Source organism: Moschus berezovskii, chromosome 14 (genome assembly GCF_049115385.1).
Source record: "Moschus berezovskii isolate FMDL1 chromosome 14, NW_MosBer_1.0, whole genome shotgun sequence".
NCBI lineage: Eukaryota > Metazoa > Chordata > Mammalia > Artiodactyla > Moschidae > Moschus > Moschus berezovskii.
The window spans coordinates 78,326,120-78,341,907 of record NC_142473.1 but is presented as its reverse complement, the minus strand read 5'-3'; the positions used below and the strand labels follow the sequence as shown (position 1 = coordinate 78,341,907).

At 43.4% G+C, this 15,788-nt stretch overlaps 1 protein-coding gene across 5 annotated transcripts in view; it reads right to left on the bottom strand.

Annotated features, from left to right (window-relative positions):
- The window catches only part of ALKBH3 (alkB homolog 3, alpha-ketoglutarate dependent dioxygenase), a 40,027-nt gene that overhangs the window by 8,064 nt on the left and 16,175 nt on the right, over positions 1-15,788 (bottom strand). For all 5 annotated transcript variants that reach the window (XM_055423872.2, XM_055423870.2, XM_055423873.2 and 2 more), the window contains one exon: positions 10,095-10,304. In XM_055423872.2, coding sequence (XP_055279847.1) covers positions 10,095-10,304 — 210 coding nt within the window. The remainder of the gene's footprint in view (positions 1-10,094; positions 10,305-15,788) is intronic.

The window sequence follows — 15,788 nt, the reverse complement described above, 5'->3', positions numbered from 1 at the left end:
AGCACAGGCCTGTCATCTGAAGCCCCGACGCCAGAGCCAATTTGGAAGTCTCAAGCATCTCGAACCTAGCATGTAGAAGAAGGATCTCTTGATTCCTACACAATCCTCCCTGAACAAGAGCAAAATAAAATGCAACCCCCCTGCTCCTCTTCCATCTGAGTAAGCAGCACCTCCATCTACCAACTGCTTGAGCCAGAAACCTGGTTCACCCTCAGAAATACACCTCAGGTTCATCTGCTGTGCTCCTCCTCACTGCCACCATCTGAGTGCAAATCACAGTCTCCCAGTAAAAACACTGGAACAACCTTTTAGTCTCCTATTCGTGCCTCTCCCTGAATTATTCTGCACACAGCAGCCAGAGTGCTCTTTTTAAAATATAAACCAGAGCATGTCACAACCTCATTTATTCCCATTGCGCTTGGAGTAAAATCTAAATTCAGAGCCCTAACTGCCAGTCGTAATTATGCCTCTCCATTGAATCGACTGTTCTCTAGCTCCCGTGACATCCAGGAGGGCAGGGTCCGTGTCTGCCACATGTACTGCTATTTCCCCAGAGTTGAGCATTGTACCCGACACATAGTGGGTGCTCAATTAATACCTGTGAGCAGGAGGAAAGAGAAGAAAGAATAGAGAAAATGTGCTGTTCCTGAAAATATCTGGCCTCTGGTTATCAGACAGAACTGAAGTAAAAGATTAGAACTACAGACATCAGAGTGGAAAAAGGCACTTTAGCATTTTAGGTATGTGGTAAAGAGAGCCTGAAATGAAGACACTATTAGAAGGATGAGTTTTTCGGACCTTTCAAGAAAGAATTAAGATGATTTGGAACTAAAACAAGTGAAATGAGAGAATGGGGAAGAACTGAAAATAATTTATGATTAAACCTGACCAACAGAGTAGCAACATCATGAACATAATGGTACTTATGAGCAGGTAGAATTGTGGAGTTTTCTGAGAGAATAACGGTAAGTCTACAGTTTCAGGTTAGAAGTCATGTGCTGTTGTAAGTAGAAATGTCTCATGACAAAGTGATGACCAAGAACAAAGTGATGACTAGGATGTGAGATAAAAGTCAAAGCTGGAATTGAGATTCACAAGTTGCTCCACCAAAGAAGAAATGGTTGAAGCCATAACAGCAAATGAAATCCATTTATGTGTTCAATCACAATACCCATACACATAGTGCTAAACGCTGGGGATGTAACGATAAAGGAGACAGAAATGGACCTTGCCTACACGGCATTTACAATCTACTCCTAGTTCATAATTTCCTTAAAAGTTATGTAGACAGAGATGACAGAACCAAAGACAATCCTGAATATCCATATGTAAAGGGGTTGAATGTAAAGGGAGAAAACATCAAAGGAGGCAAAGAAGTAGCAGTGAGAAAAGTGTGAGAATAGCTAAGATAATACAGTATTTCAGAAGCCAACAGAAGCGAGAAAGGGCAGCTCACAGATGGCTGAGTCTCAGGGAGAGAGATGCCGGATGCTGGTGACCAACATTACGAGGAAGAGGGCAATGACGGCGGAGGAAAGGCCAGACCACCCGCTCTCCAGGACAGTGGTATTACTGTGTTAGTGGCACGGTGAGATGGAGCTGGAGAGCAGCCGCTCCAAACACGAGTTAGGCTGCAGGAGAGGGAGCTGCAGACGCAGACAGCTGATCCCAGAATCAGTGCTTCAAAAATCAAGGAAAAACCGAGATGTGGAGAGTCTGCAGAATCAAGCAAAGGGTTTTTCTGTCTGGTAACAGACAGAATAGGAATTTCCCTTGCTCTCTGGTCCAAGAATCAGATACACAGTAGAGCTGCTTGACAAGTATGGTTAAGGCTTTACCGCAGATTAAAATGATATTTGAAAACTAAATGCCAGCATGTGCTACAGCTACTTAGACTGCTGGAGCCAGCTGCCCCTTCGCTGGCCCTACTTCCTGACTTACGACCATGCCAAGATGCCTCCTCTTCTCTCTTTCAGTCTCTGCTTTCCAGCTTGTTCCCAATCAAACTATGGTGCGGCCTTGCCCTGGAGAACCTGGCTGGCTTCTAGACAGCTTTATGGATCATCAAAGTTTGCAGCTATATTTGGACTGCAAAGTTGTTTCTACAGCGCCGATATAAGAACACAGCTGGACCTGTTGTTCATAGCAGTAATATATTTTTTAAATTTGACATAAACAAAACATATTAGTTATGGAAATTATGGAGACAAAATAAATCTAGGACCCCACAAAGTCATCTCCACAGTTAGTCTGCTGACTCAAACCAAACACTTTCAGAGATGGCATCTTCAACATGATCTGAAAAACATTACTTAAAAAAAAGCAGCAGCTGGTTTTGAAATAAGATCTGATAAAGTAGGAAATTAGATGGGATAGCATAGACCTTTTTTTTTTTTTTTAGGCCTCGCCATGCAGCATGCAGGATCTTAGTTCCCTGACCAGGGATTGAACCTGTGCCCACTGCAGTGGGAACACAAGAGTCTTAACCACTAGACTACCAGGGAAATCCTTGGGAAAGCATAGATTTAAAGTGACTTGAGGTTATCTGTTCGAAACAGTTTTGAAGTCACTTGCTACACACAAGTATCTGGGCTTTTATCAAACTCTTTTCCTGGTTTTTGACACAGATCTGGCATGGAAGGCTCTAGTGAGGTGAGTGAAAACACTAACTAAGCACGAGGGCCCGGTGCTACGGCCAGCCGACCCGGACCAGGCACATCCAGTGACCTTAAAAGGCAGGTGCGGTTTACATCACAACACCTGCCACCAGCGCTTGTTGCCGATATAGTATTGGGGGTAGGAGGGTTGAAAAGTTACTGAATTAAGCACAAACAAGGTTGGCTTTACCCTTACTGTTACAGTCACTCTAGCTATACTAAATGTGCATTTAAAATCAGAAGATTTAATGTAATGAAGATGCTGTTCTTGGTGATATAATATTTCCAAGAAATGCAACTTAAAGGAATTGCTATTTTGAAAGAGCTTCTACTCAAGACCGCAGCACCAGAAATAAACACTCTCCTTCCTCGAAGAGCGTACAAGACAAATTCCATGAAGCCTGACAAACAGCTGACCCCAGTCACCAGGAAAAGTGCAGAGTTCTCCAGTCATCCATTACATCAGAACACTCATTCCCAAACCATCCCGGGACATAACCTGATTGAACACAATCCCCCACACCCACCCCCAGCCCCGCCACTGCGTCTGCTGGAATTCTCATTCGGGGATGGGCAAACGCCCCCAGATCCTCAACCTCATGTGCTCTGAAGGTTCCCTCCACCTCCTTGTCCTAATCAAAACCTAGCGCTCTTCAGAAGACTCCAAATTCTCAGAAAGTCTCTCTCCTGTGGAAGGCGATCATGTCTCTCACATCGATAGAGTGAGGGGATACTCCTCATTAACACTTTCAGACCATTATTCCCAGGCATGTCTTAAAAATGCTTGCTCCTTTGAGCTCATGTCATTGAAGCTGTCCACCTCTCTCCTTCTCTGCCTTGGTCCCAGGAGGTGTAACAATCTCTTAACTGGTCTCCGGGCTCCCTCTCTTGCTCTTGTCTAGTGTGAGCTCCTGCTGCTGCTGCTGCTGCTAAGTCGCTTCAGTCGTGTCCGACTCTGTGTGACCCCATAGATGGCAGCCAACCAGGCTCCGCTGTCCCTGGGATTCTCCAGGCAAGAACACTGGAGTGGGTTGTCATTTCCTTCTCCAATGTGTGAAAGTGAAAAGTGAAAGTGAAGTCGCTCAGTCATGTCTGACTAGTAGCGACCCCATGGACTGCAGCCCACCAGGCTCCTCTGTCCATGCGATTTTCTAGGCAAGAGTACTGGAGTGGCTTGCCATTGCCTTCTCCGAGTAGCAACTGACCTTGTAAAACTTCAATCAGATCGTGTCACTCCTCCACCTAACACATTTCAGTGGCTCCTGAGGTACTTAAAACCCCTCCTTCCTGAGGATGCTGAGTCCCTGTGTGACCGAGCCCTGCCCCATGTCCATCTCATCACCCGCTCCTCTCCGCAATTGCTCACTCTGCTCCTCTGCAGGGCCTCCTCCTCCTTCCTCAAACTCACTAAGCTCTTTTCTGCCTCAGCTAAGCAGTCATCCACCAGGAAAACGTGGCTTGTGAAACAAAATTACCAGAAGGCTCAGGAATAGTTTTTCAGAGCTTGGCAAAGTGGAGGGGGAAAAAAACTACCATTAAGACAAGGTTTTAAAACAAGTTTGTAAGCAGACCTCAGACCTAGTCAGGACACACATGAATTTGACAAATCACTTTGGAAAACGCTGTTCTCCGAAGATTAAAAGTGCTATCAGTGGCAATACAAAACCAGGAGGCTCTTTGCAAAAATTAGTTATTCCCAGTGGCAGTTAGGACATGGATTCTAGCCTGAGACATCCCCCAAAGAAGCAAATGATGATCCCAACTCCCCAAAGAGCTTGCTGTAGAGAACTGAGGTCCTACCAGGACTACTTATCTTTTTATCCACTTACACACGCACCGATTTATCTACCTACTCACTCACTCACTCTTTCCAAAACACCGCATGACCCTAAAGACAGGAGCTCAAAAGTTCAATCACCATTCCTGATCCACAGGCCACTTGACCCTCCCCAAGTCTCCCCTGCACCCCCTCAATGAATGCCATTCACAGGGTGAGGCAACCCTGGAGGTTAGCCTCACTGCTGTTCATTTTCTTTTTCAATTTCCACATCTGAAAAGTCACTGTAGCATACACCATTTACAACAGCTTAAGAAGTCACTGATTACTGCAACAACTTTCGTAGTGCCTTTCATGGGAGAACTTTCCTGTTACTCCCATAAAGTTGCTACCAATTATCATCCCCATTTACAAAAACGGGATGAGTATAAATGAAGCAGATAAATGCTTTTTACAGGCATCAGCAACAGAAAACGAAACCTGATATTTTAAATTTCATTAGGGACTGTATTAAAAAGATGATGGCTATCAACAGTTCCTTTTGAGTAGTTCTTGTAATTTCTCAGAACAAATGCGGTAATCAGAAGATGGACTAAGAAAAAGTATGGATGCCTGGAAGAGCAACAATGGGCGTGGTGGCTGAGGCCACGGTTTGGTCGCCACACCACGAAACACTACACAGTCTAGTTTACCCAATTTTCAAATTTAAGCTAGTCAGCTTATATTACTTTGGATTTCAATATCCTCAACTCTTATAAAGCCCTGGAAAAAATACTGATATTTATGATCAAAATGATCTTTTTATATCCCATTCTTCCCAGTAGTGTGTAAACAGGGAGGTACTAGGAACTCGAAGGTACTGGCAACTCTCAACTTCTCCCATCACAAGTGGCTTTACAAACATCTCTTTTGGAATTATGAACAGAGTTCTCATTCTTCAGAAGGTGCTAGAGAATGGAATGGTTGGAGAAATTTCCCAAGTTGCCTCAACTCAATCACCTTGAGGTGGATAGAAGTCCCTCACATTTTCAGGATTCAGCTGGTAAAGGACAGTCCTGATGCATGGGTAATTATCTAGAAAACAAGGCTTTTGGCATCTAAACCTCCAGTGCATCACAAACTTCCTATTATCTAATACTTACCCCCCTCCCCAACTCAGCCATCACTGTTTCTATGGTAACCGACAGAGAAATAGCAGCCTGCCAAATGGCTTTTGTAGTTCCTTTTCCAGCTTGTTTTTCAGTATAGAATTAAAGCTATACTGGGAAAAGAACCAGACTAATCTTTATAACAGGGAAACAACGCAGTCTGAAAAGTACAACTGGGTTTGGGACACAAACGCAGAAAAGCTTTAATGAGCCCACCTTGGGAGAGTAAAAGAGGTTCTTGGTTTCTTAAAAAAAAATGTCTACAGAGGTATAGTTGATACGCTTTACTTTTGTCTTAAGATAGCATATTCTGATGTTGGCCAGAAGACAGATATGATGCTGTTCACTCCGGTTTAACTGAATTAACAAAACGGATGGGTGAATGAAGGAAAGGCTACCGTGTCTCCAAGGAGCTTATTATCATGAAAGGAAGTGGTAACTGACATAAAATCAAAACAAATGAGCAGAAGTTGACAGACTTGGACAGGGAGATGAGGATCAAGGATTGGCATCTTGGAGGAGTGAATGTTTAATCCTAGGGATGATGCATGCGCGAAGCCGCCTGAGCCAACTGCATGAATCAGAGGGACACTGATGCTTAGGGAAACAAAGATCTCCTTACCATCTCAGCACAGCAAGAAATTGTTAGGAATGCAATGTGTGGAACTGGGGCAGCTTTCAGAAGATCTGCAGCTACAGAGAACTACTTAAGGTGCCAGACTGCAAAACAAACAGCTGCTGCAGGAGTGGGGGAGTTTGAATGTTAAAAAAAAAAAAAAAAAGGTTAATTTTCTTTGCAAGTGGCCCCGAACAGATGCTTTTCTGTCTCAAATCAGCATACTTGAATCAAATACAGGAAATCTCATGATTCCTCTATGTCAGCTTTAGATGAAAACCTTTGACTCAAGTCAAACACGTATTAACTTCTTCTCCTGATAGGTTAAAACTAACTGGATTTTGAAAAAGATGCCCTCCCACGATCTCCAGCACACTCCAAAAGTCTTGTTGACAGACATGAAAATTACAGTCTTTGGTGGCATAGCGAGCCAGGTTCCTAGGAGCTACAGAAAGTCAGACTCCTACAAATTCCACACAGAAGACTAACCTGAGTTACATTTTTTATTTTATGCTTTTAGCTTGAGTTATATGCATCATGAGTCATGTTCTCAGAGCTATCACCATAGTTAAGGAAGAAAAGTAGACAGATTTGCAATAACCATTTTCCTTTCAATACTTCAGAAAAGGGATCATTATTCTGAGATAAAGATGATGAACCCTAAGATAAATTTCCAAAGATGTCAACTCAGAGAATACTTCTGTACTTCAAGTTTAGCTAGATTTGTGAAGCCCAAGATGTTTCAAATCTGTTAAGGAAACTTGAAGAAATTTTTCCAAAAGTTTAAACCTGGGTTTTGTTTATCCAAGAATGGAGTTTATAGGTTCTTGGGGCCGGGGGCGGCGGGTGGGGAGAGGAAGTAATTTTAAAACTGTATTCACTAACGCATGCTTATAATTTCAAATATATTAACCTTCAATTTCCCCATCTTAAACAAAAGTCAGAATTGAAGGAATATACAACTGCATCAAATTCAACCACAGTTAAGACTACGCCAGAAGCAAAAACTTATTAATCAGTAACCTGACATACTGACACATTTGTATTTCTTCCCATATCTGTTTCCTCGGCCAACTTTGTTTCAAGATCTCAGACAAATTTTCCTACTTATCAGATAGGTATTTTCATCACATCAGCTACTACAGTTATAGTGCAAATTACCCTGCTATTGGCAGACAATTAAAGGGACTTAACCACATTTTCAGTGTTTCATGGCCTGTGCTTTCACTCTTGTTCATCAAAATAGACTCTAAGAAGCCTTGAGAAGACAAAGTTTCAGTAAGTATGGTCAGTGTCCCTCTTAGAGATTTTGTTCCAAATGGTTGCCCTCAGACACAATGCTATGTGGTAGTTACACTTTCTATCCACCCATTAACCTATAACATAACTGAATTAAATTTCCAAGAAATAATTCTTGATCACCATGAATATGTTCTCATATGAGAAAATGACCTTCAGCTGCCTAGAGGGGAAAAGGAATAGAGGTATTCTGGGCACCAGAACACTGTTAATGCTTCAGTTCAGTTCAGTCGCTCAGCTGTGTCTGACTCTTTGCGACCCTGTGGACTGCAGCACGTCAGGCCTCCCTGTCCATCACCAACTCCTGAAGCTTGCTCGAACTCATGTCCGTTGAGTTGGTGATGCCATCCAACCATCTCATCCTCTGTCATCCCCTTCTCCTCCTGCCTTCAATCTTTCCCAGCATCAGGGTCTTTTCAAATGAGTCAGCTCTTCACATCAGGTGACCAGAGTATTGGAGTTTCTTCAATATCAGTCCTTCCAATGACCAACGCTTAACAGTTGGAAATTGCTTGTATAGTAAAACTAATTATCCTACAAAGCATGCTTTTGGAATTCTTAACCTTAAAGTCTGGAAATAGGCCAAAAAATGTTTATAAAAAAGGGTGATGGTGGTGGTGGAGAATGTACGTGTAGAGAAAAACGGTAACTGAATACTTAATACTTGGCAACAAAGAAAGTCACGGCAAAGAAACGGAGACTGCGCTTACATCAAAGATTATCCTGGATCCACCAGAGTTTGCTGTCCAGCTAGAAGGATAACCCTGGAAGGGAGACAGAGCACTAACAGGGGCCAGATCATCAGCTCCAGGAGGGGAAGGATGACTTCATCTCACTTACTCATGGCTATAATCCCAGCTCCCAAGACCAGGCCTGGCAAAAAGGTGGTGTTCTGTATGTCTGGTTTGAGGGTCTGAACTTTAAAATAAGACACATGGTGTTTCTCTGCCATTCACACAACAGAAGACTTACGAAGGGCAGGATGAACTCCTCACATGTGCGAACGTAGGATTTAATGAAGTGGAAGTCTGCATATAAAAGCTAACTGTACCTGAAAGGAACATGGCAAAGGTTGGGGAGCCTGCTTCTTAGGCGGTTCTCCCTGGTACAGTGAGACGGTGAAGGCGAGTCAGAGTGCTCAGGGAGCAAGTTCACTCAGGAAGTCACTGGTAACTGACAACTCCCCCCCAACCCCCGCCAACACAGACCAAAGCTTCTGTGTAAACAAAAGCAAATACAACCCCGACGATGGAAGATGTGCCAAGGAAAGGTGCTTAATGGAGTAAGTGCAAAACAACACAATATGCTTCAAAATACCATGTCTGGAAACCCAGATACATGTCAGGAAAGCAGTCCAAGAAGCGCATCTGAGAAGACCAGACACCAGCACCGACTGCCTGATGAGTGCGTGGTCTGCGTTAGGCCGCACTCAAAACGCAGCCCTGCAGGCCGCCCACACAGACTGGGTCTGGTGTAATGTCACAAGCTAAACGACTGGGAGCCTTGCTTTAGAAGAACACCCACACACAAGTCCTGGAAGCAAGATAATTTGGTAGAGCTTTGCTCTTTTCTTAGAGTTCTTACTATCTTTCTATCTACTTCAGTCCTAAAGTTCCACACTTCTTGATTTAAAAAAAACAAAACAAAACACAAAGAGCCCTCATACCCCTCCAATGTATTATAATATAGGTAAGAGCTGGGCTGGACAACTGAAGTTATTCTACAGTTTAGTCACTGCTTGTCTAGTCACCTGGCTGGAACTTCCTCTCTGAAAGAGGTACTGTTCATCTGGATTTTAAGTACTGGCTAAGAAGGAATGGGGATGGATGCGTGTGATTCAGTTCAGTCGCTTAGTCGTGTCTGACTCTTTGAGACCCCATGGACTGCAGCACGCCAGGGCTCCCTGTCCATCACCAACTCCCAGAGTTTACCCAAACCCATGTCCATTGAGTCGGTGATGCCACCCAACCATCTCATCCTCTGTTGTCCCCTTCTCCTCCTGCCCTCAATCCTTCCCAGCATCAGGGTCTTTTCCAATGAGTCAGCTCTTCGCATCAGATGACCAAAGTATTGGAGTTTCAGCTTCAACATCAGTCCTTCCAATGAACACCCAGGACTGGTCTCCTTCAGGATGGACTGCGGTACTTCTTTTCAAAGAGGACAGGCAACACCGCCATGAAGACCACTTACTTAAAAGAAAGGCTCCTCAAGAAGGGCATCTTCCCTGAGCCTCCTTCCTTTCTCTTCTTGCCCCTACTCACTCGAGCTCTGCCTTCCAGTTACTTGAGTAATGAATAATGTCTGTCTAGCCCCATTTCCATGAGGACAGGGACCGTGTCTGTCCTTTCCACCAATGGAAATAAGCCTCTGACACCTGACACACGGCAGGCAATTTCTGTTGCAGAAATGAACGAATGGCTTCTTTGGAAGTCAAAAGTTATCCACAGGATATAAGCCATCAGTTGAAAGCATTTCATCAACCAGACACATACTCCAATCCCCTAAATCTGAAAATAGGAGCCTTTTAGGAGCCCAGTTTTTTTTCACAGATTATTAGATAGCAGGAGGAACATAAAATAAATAAAGGGACTACTCACTGGTGGGGGCTTCCTCCTCATCTCAAACATGCGTGTGGCACCAAAACTCAGGGAAGCAATGATGGGGCGCCTCCCCAGTGAAGGCTCGTCATCGCTGTGCCAGTCCACGCTGTCCTTCTCATTTCGGTAAAGATTGCAAAGCAAGGAGTTGAAGGTGTGGCCAGTGTTCTCTTCAATTTGGTTCTTCAGCGTGAGCAGCACAGGATGCCACTGCAATCAACAGGCCAAGAGACGGGGCAGAGACAGTTCACGTGAGATACAAGGCGGCAGTCACAGGGAAAACAGGCCGTGCAAAATCAGTCACGATATAAACAGCGGCTTGGAGTTAGCAAACCATCCGAAACGTAATAAGCATAAGGCCAGAAGAGAAGTCGCATTCTCTCCCTCTACGTCTATTCTGAAGCAAGCTGACCTCTGCGGTTTTATTAAGGTGCTAAATCTGGTGTGGCAATGTCATGAAGACCAGGCCTATCCTCCCCTCTCATCCCTTCTATGTTAAACACATGACCCTCCAGAGAAGTAACTGTCAGCACACTCTGGGCGGTTGCCTCAGTAAGGCATGGAGGTGGCACGTGGAGCGGGAGGCCTGCTTTGTCACCACAGCTGGTGGGCCATCAGGAGTCTGCAGATAAAGACTGAAGTCTGAGGGTGAAGCAGCTCTCCTTCGGGGTGGCCCTCTGTCCCATTCCTGTGCTGTGCTGTGCTTGGTCACTCAGTCGTGTCAGGCTCTTTGGGACCCCATGGACTGCAGCCCGCCAGGCTCCTCTCTCCATGGGGACTGCTCCAGGCAAGAATACTGGAGTGGGTTGCCATGCCCTCTTCCAGGGGATCTTCCCAACCCGGGGATCGAACCCAGGTCTCCCACGTTGCAGGCGGATTCTTTACCATCTGAGCCACCAGGATTCCATTCCCATTTTATCACAAATGGCAAAATTGCTCTTTGAAAAGGATATTTAATATTTCTAGAGTGGCAAACTTCCTAAGACCAGAACCCAGAGGGGAAAAACATTCTACATTCTACAGAATGGAGTCATGAAATGGCTGTGAACCACAAAAGATTTAAACAGTCCACAGCCCTGCCTCCTGAGCACCGAGTTCACACCTGTAGTTTATATTCAGAACTCACCGTCTCGCCATACGTGCTTTAGGAAACTATGACCCTTGACCTTAGGTTGTATTAGGGAGCTATAATCAGTGTAGCTCTTAAAGTTCTGGTTAGAATTCTGTATATCTTGCCTCCCAAGAAACCTCAAGTGCTTTACAGAAGCTTCCTGTAGGGCTGGGCTTCTCACTCCACTACCAAAGATGATTGAAGAGGGAACTCCCGGGCGGTCGAGAGGTTAGGACTTAGCACGTTCACTACTGAGGGCCCGGGTTCAACCCTTGGTTGGGGAACTAAGATGCTGCAAGCTAAGCAGCACAGTCAAAAAAATTACTGAGGACCCCAAAGAACTTCTATGTGTTTGGGTTATAGCTATGATAGCTACCATATTATAAATTAAAACTAAAAAAATTTTAATTTTTGGTTAATTCATTTAAAAAATAACAACCCCATTACAAGCTAACCCAAGTAGTATTTTATGAAAATTAGCTTTTATCCAATACAAAAACATCAGTGAAAAGAGTGGTACTGTTTTGCAAATCTCTTCAATGTCTGATTTAACAGAATAGAATTGGTTCTAATATCTGCTTCTGCATTCAATATGTTCCAAAATGTTTTTGTTGACACATACAAAGAAAACTGACTTCACACAGACATGTAGTTCGAAAAAGGAAGAAAAAACCTTTTCAAATAACTGTAGATATTCTTTGCTATTAAACCAAAGCTCAACTGTACTGATTTCTTAAAGGTTAGAGGCAATGCGGAATTTGAAACTACACCAACACACTTTTTATATTATTACATCTAAATCCACTGGTTCAACTTGCACTTTGAATGGATCTTTAATCTTGCATGATTCTGTAACATCAAGCACTGGTCATTTAGAAAATACTGGCTCACTGAAATACATAGACTACTGACATGTTTCATTATACACCATAAAAAAGTCATCTCCATTAACATTACCACTGATCTCTTCAGAAAAAGCTAAGTAATGGGATAGGGATATGAGTTTTTCCAGAATTCCTAACATTTCCTTGAAACCTCAACTTTTATCAGTATCAAACTTTTATTAAATCCTGTCCATTGTTTTCCTAGAAGTGACACTTCATTCACTTATGAGAAAATGTCTGCTGAATACTCAAGTCTAAATAGTGTGTGTGCCAGTTGCTCTTCCAAGTAAAATGGTCCAGGATAAAAGTAGCTAGTTCAGCTTATACCTTAAACAACCACACACAACCAGCATACATCTTTTGTAGCAGGAATGCTTTATGCATACTTTCCATTTCATGAAACAATTTTAAAAGATCAAGATTTAATAAAATAATGCTTATCACTTCATCAAAGGACACCCTTGAATGAAACCATCTTTTTTCTTTTTTCTGGACGTGCATGTGGTAAAGGAAACAACGATTACTAGTATAGTTCAGTGGCGCTGCCTTGATTCATACGCAGGCGCCAGCCATCTCAGTCACCATTGTTTTTGCATAGTGCAAACTCAACACAGTGAAAAACGTCACCTAGTCTTAGTAATCTCATAAAAATAATTTTGACCCTGTGGATTCCCTAAAAGAATTTCGTGGACTCCCTCCAGGGATCCACAGATTCTACTTTAAGGACTGCCACTCTAGGGTTTCCCTGGTGGCTCAGTGGTAAAGAATCTGCCTGCCAATGTAGGGGACGTGGGTTCGACTCCTGGTCCGGGACGATCCCCCAGGCTGCACAACAACCAGGCCCATGTGCCACGAGCCACTGAGCCTGTGCTCTAAAGCCCAGGAGCCGCAGCTACTGAGCCCAGGCACCCTAGGGCCAAGCTCTGCAACGAGAGAAGCCACCACAGTGAGAAGCCTGTGCACCCCGACTAGAGAGGGGCCCCCACTCCCTGAAACCAGAGAGCCTGCGCAGCAACAAAGGCCCAGCACAACCAAAATAAATACATATTTAAAATTACATATATAAGAAAAGAACTGCCACTTCAGAGAACCCCTTCAGAGTCCCTGTTCTATGTTTGGAAGTGAAGAAATGTATGCTCAGCAAAGGAAAGCATAATATCATTCTTAGGTATATACCATGACTATTATCAGGTAAAACTTCCTGGCAGCATATGTGGGAATCAGCTTCACTGTCTCGTGGAAATCACGTTGAAAGCTGGCATTCCTTGTTACGGATGGCGGCACTGCATCCTTAGCACAGGCTTTTATTTCACTGCAGTAACACTGGTCTATAACATCATATTTCTACCATGCACGTGTGTGTGTGCTCAGTCGCTCAGTCGTGTCCGACTCTTTGTGACCCTAAGCATTGTAGCCTGCCAGGCCCCTCTGTCCATGGGATTCTCCAAGCAAGAATACTGGAGTGGGTTGCCGTTTCCTTCTCCAACCATACAGCATATTCACCTCCACCAAAAATCCAGTTTGCATCCGTCACCATGCAGTTGACCTCCATCTGTTGTGCCCTCCATTCTGTCCCCTCCCCTTTGGTAACCACTACTCTGTTCCTTTTACCTTCATGTTTGGTTTGTTCATTTGTATTATGGATTTTTTACATTCCACACATAAATAAAACCATACACAATCTGTCCCTCTCCACCTGACTTGTTTAACATAATGTCCTTGAGGTCCATCCGTGGTCTCACAAAAGGTCAGATTTCATCTTTTCTTAAATGGCTGAGTACCAGTCCATTTATAAATATAAGAGAGTTGGACCATGAAGAAGGTTGAGCACCAAAGAAATTGATGCTCTCGAACTGTGGTGCTGGAGAAGACTCTGGAAAGTCCCTTGGACTGCAAGGAGATCAAACCAGTCCGTCCTAAAGGAAATCAGCCCTGAATAGTCACTGAAAGGACTGATGCTAAAGCTGAAGCTCCAATCCTTTGGCCACTTGATTCGAACAGCCAACTCATTGGAAAAGACCCTGATGCTGGGAAAGAATGAGGCAAAGGAGAAGAAGGTGGAGGGGATGAGGTGGTTAGACAGCATCACCAACTCAGTGGACATGACCTTGAGCAAACTCTGGGAGATAGTGGAGGACAGGGAAGCCTGGCGTGCTGCAGTCCATGGGCTGCAAAGAGTTGGACACAATTAAGCGACTGAACAATAACATATATATATAGATACACACACACACCACATCTTTATCCATTCACCTGCTGATGGGCACTTTGGCTGTTTCCATATCTTGGTTATTATGAATAATGCTGTGATGAACACAGGGGTGCACACATATTTTCAAATTAGTGTTTGCATATTCTTTGGAAAAATAACCAGAAGTGGGATAGCTGGATCATATGGTATCTCTATTTTTAATTTTTTGAGAAATTTCCATAATGGTTGCACCAATTAAATTCCCATCAGCAGGGTATGAGAGATCTCTTTTCTCCATATCCTCACCAGCACTTGTTATTTCTTGCCTTTTTGATAATATCCTTTCTAGCAGGTATGAGGTGATGATATCTTACGATGGTTTTGATTTGCAGTTCCCTAATTAGTGATGCTGAGCATCTTATCACGTGCCTACTGTCTATTTGTCCTGGAGAAGGAAATGGCAACTCACTCCAGTATTCTTCCCTGGAGAATCCCATGGACAGAGAAGTCTGGCAGGCTAGTCTACAGGATCACAAGAGTCAGATGCAACTTAGTGACTAAACCACCAACACCACCACCATTGTCCATTTGTATGTCTTCTTTGGAAAAATATCTATTCAGCTCCTCTAAGGCAGAAGATTTAAAAAAAAAACTGCAATAACAACAAACAAAACTTAGAACATTTAATGTTATTAAACTAACCTACGTTCAAGAGTGAAATTCCATAATAATTTCCTATTTATTTTATGGCTTTAAGCTATCTTTAACCTGTATGTGGGTCAAGGAGTAACAGTTAGAACCTTACATGGAACTGACTGGTTTGAAATTGGGAAAGGAGTACGACAAGGCTGTATGTTGTCACTGTTTATTTAACTTATATGCAGAGTACCTTATCTGAAATGCCGGGCTGGATGAAGCTCAAGCGGGAATCAAGATTGCTGGGAGAAATATCAACAACCTCAGATATGCAGATGATATTTCTCTAATGGCAGAAAAGTGAAGAGGAACTAAAGAGCCTCTTGATGAAAGTGAAAGAGGAGAGTGAAAAAGCTGGCTTGAAACTCAACATTTAAAAAACTAAGATCATGGCATCTGGTCCCATCACTTCATGGGAAATAGAAAAAGAAAAAGTGGAAGCAGTGACAGATTTTCTCTTCTTGGACTCCAAAATCACTAGGGTGGTAACTGCAGCCATGAAATTAGAAGATACTTGCTCCTTGGAAGGAAGGCTATGACAAACCTAGAGAGTGTATTAACTTTGCTGACAAAAGTCCATATAGTCAAAGCTATAGTTTTTCCAGTAGTCATATATGGATGTGAAAGTTGGACCATAAAGAAGACTGAGTGCCAAAGAACTGATGCTTTCAAATTGTGGTGCTGGAGAAGATTCTTGAGAGTCCCTTGCACTGCACGGAGATCAAACCAGTCAATCCTAAGGGAAATCACACCTGAATACTCATTGGAAGACCGGATGCTGAAGCAGAAGCTACAATACTTTGGCAACTGAT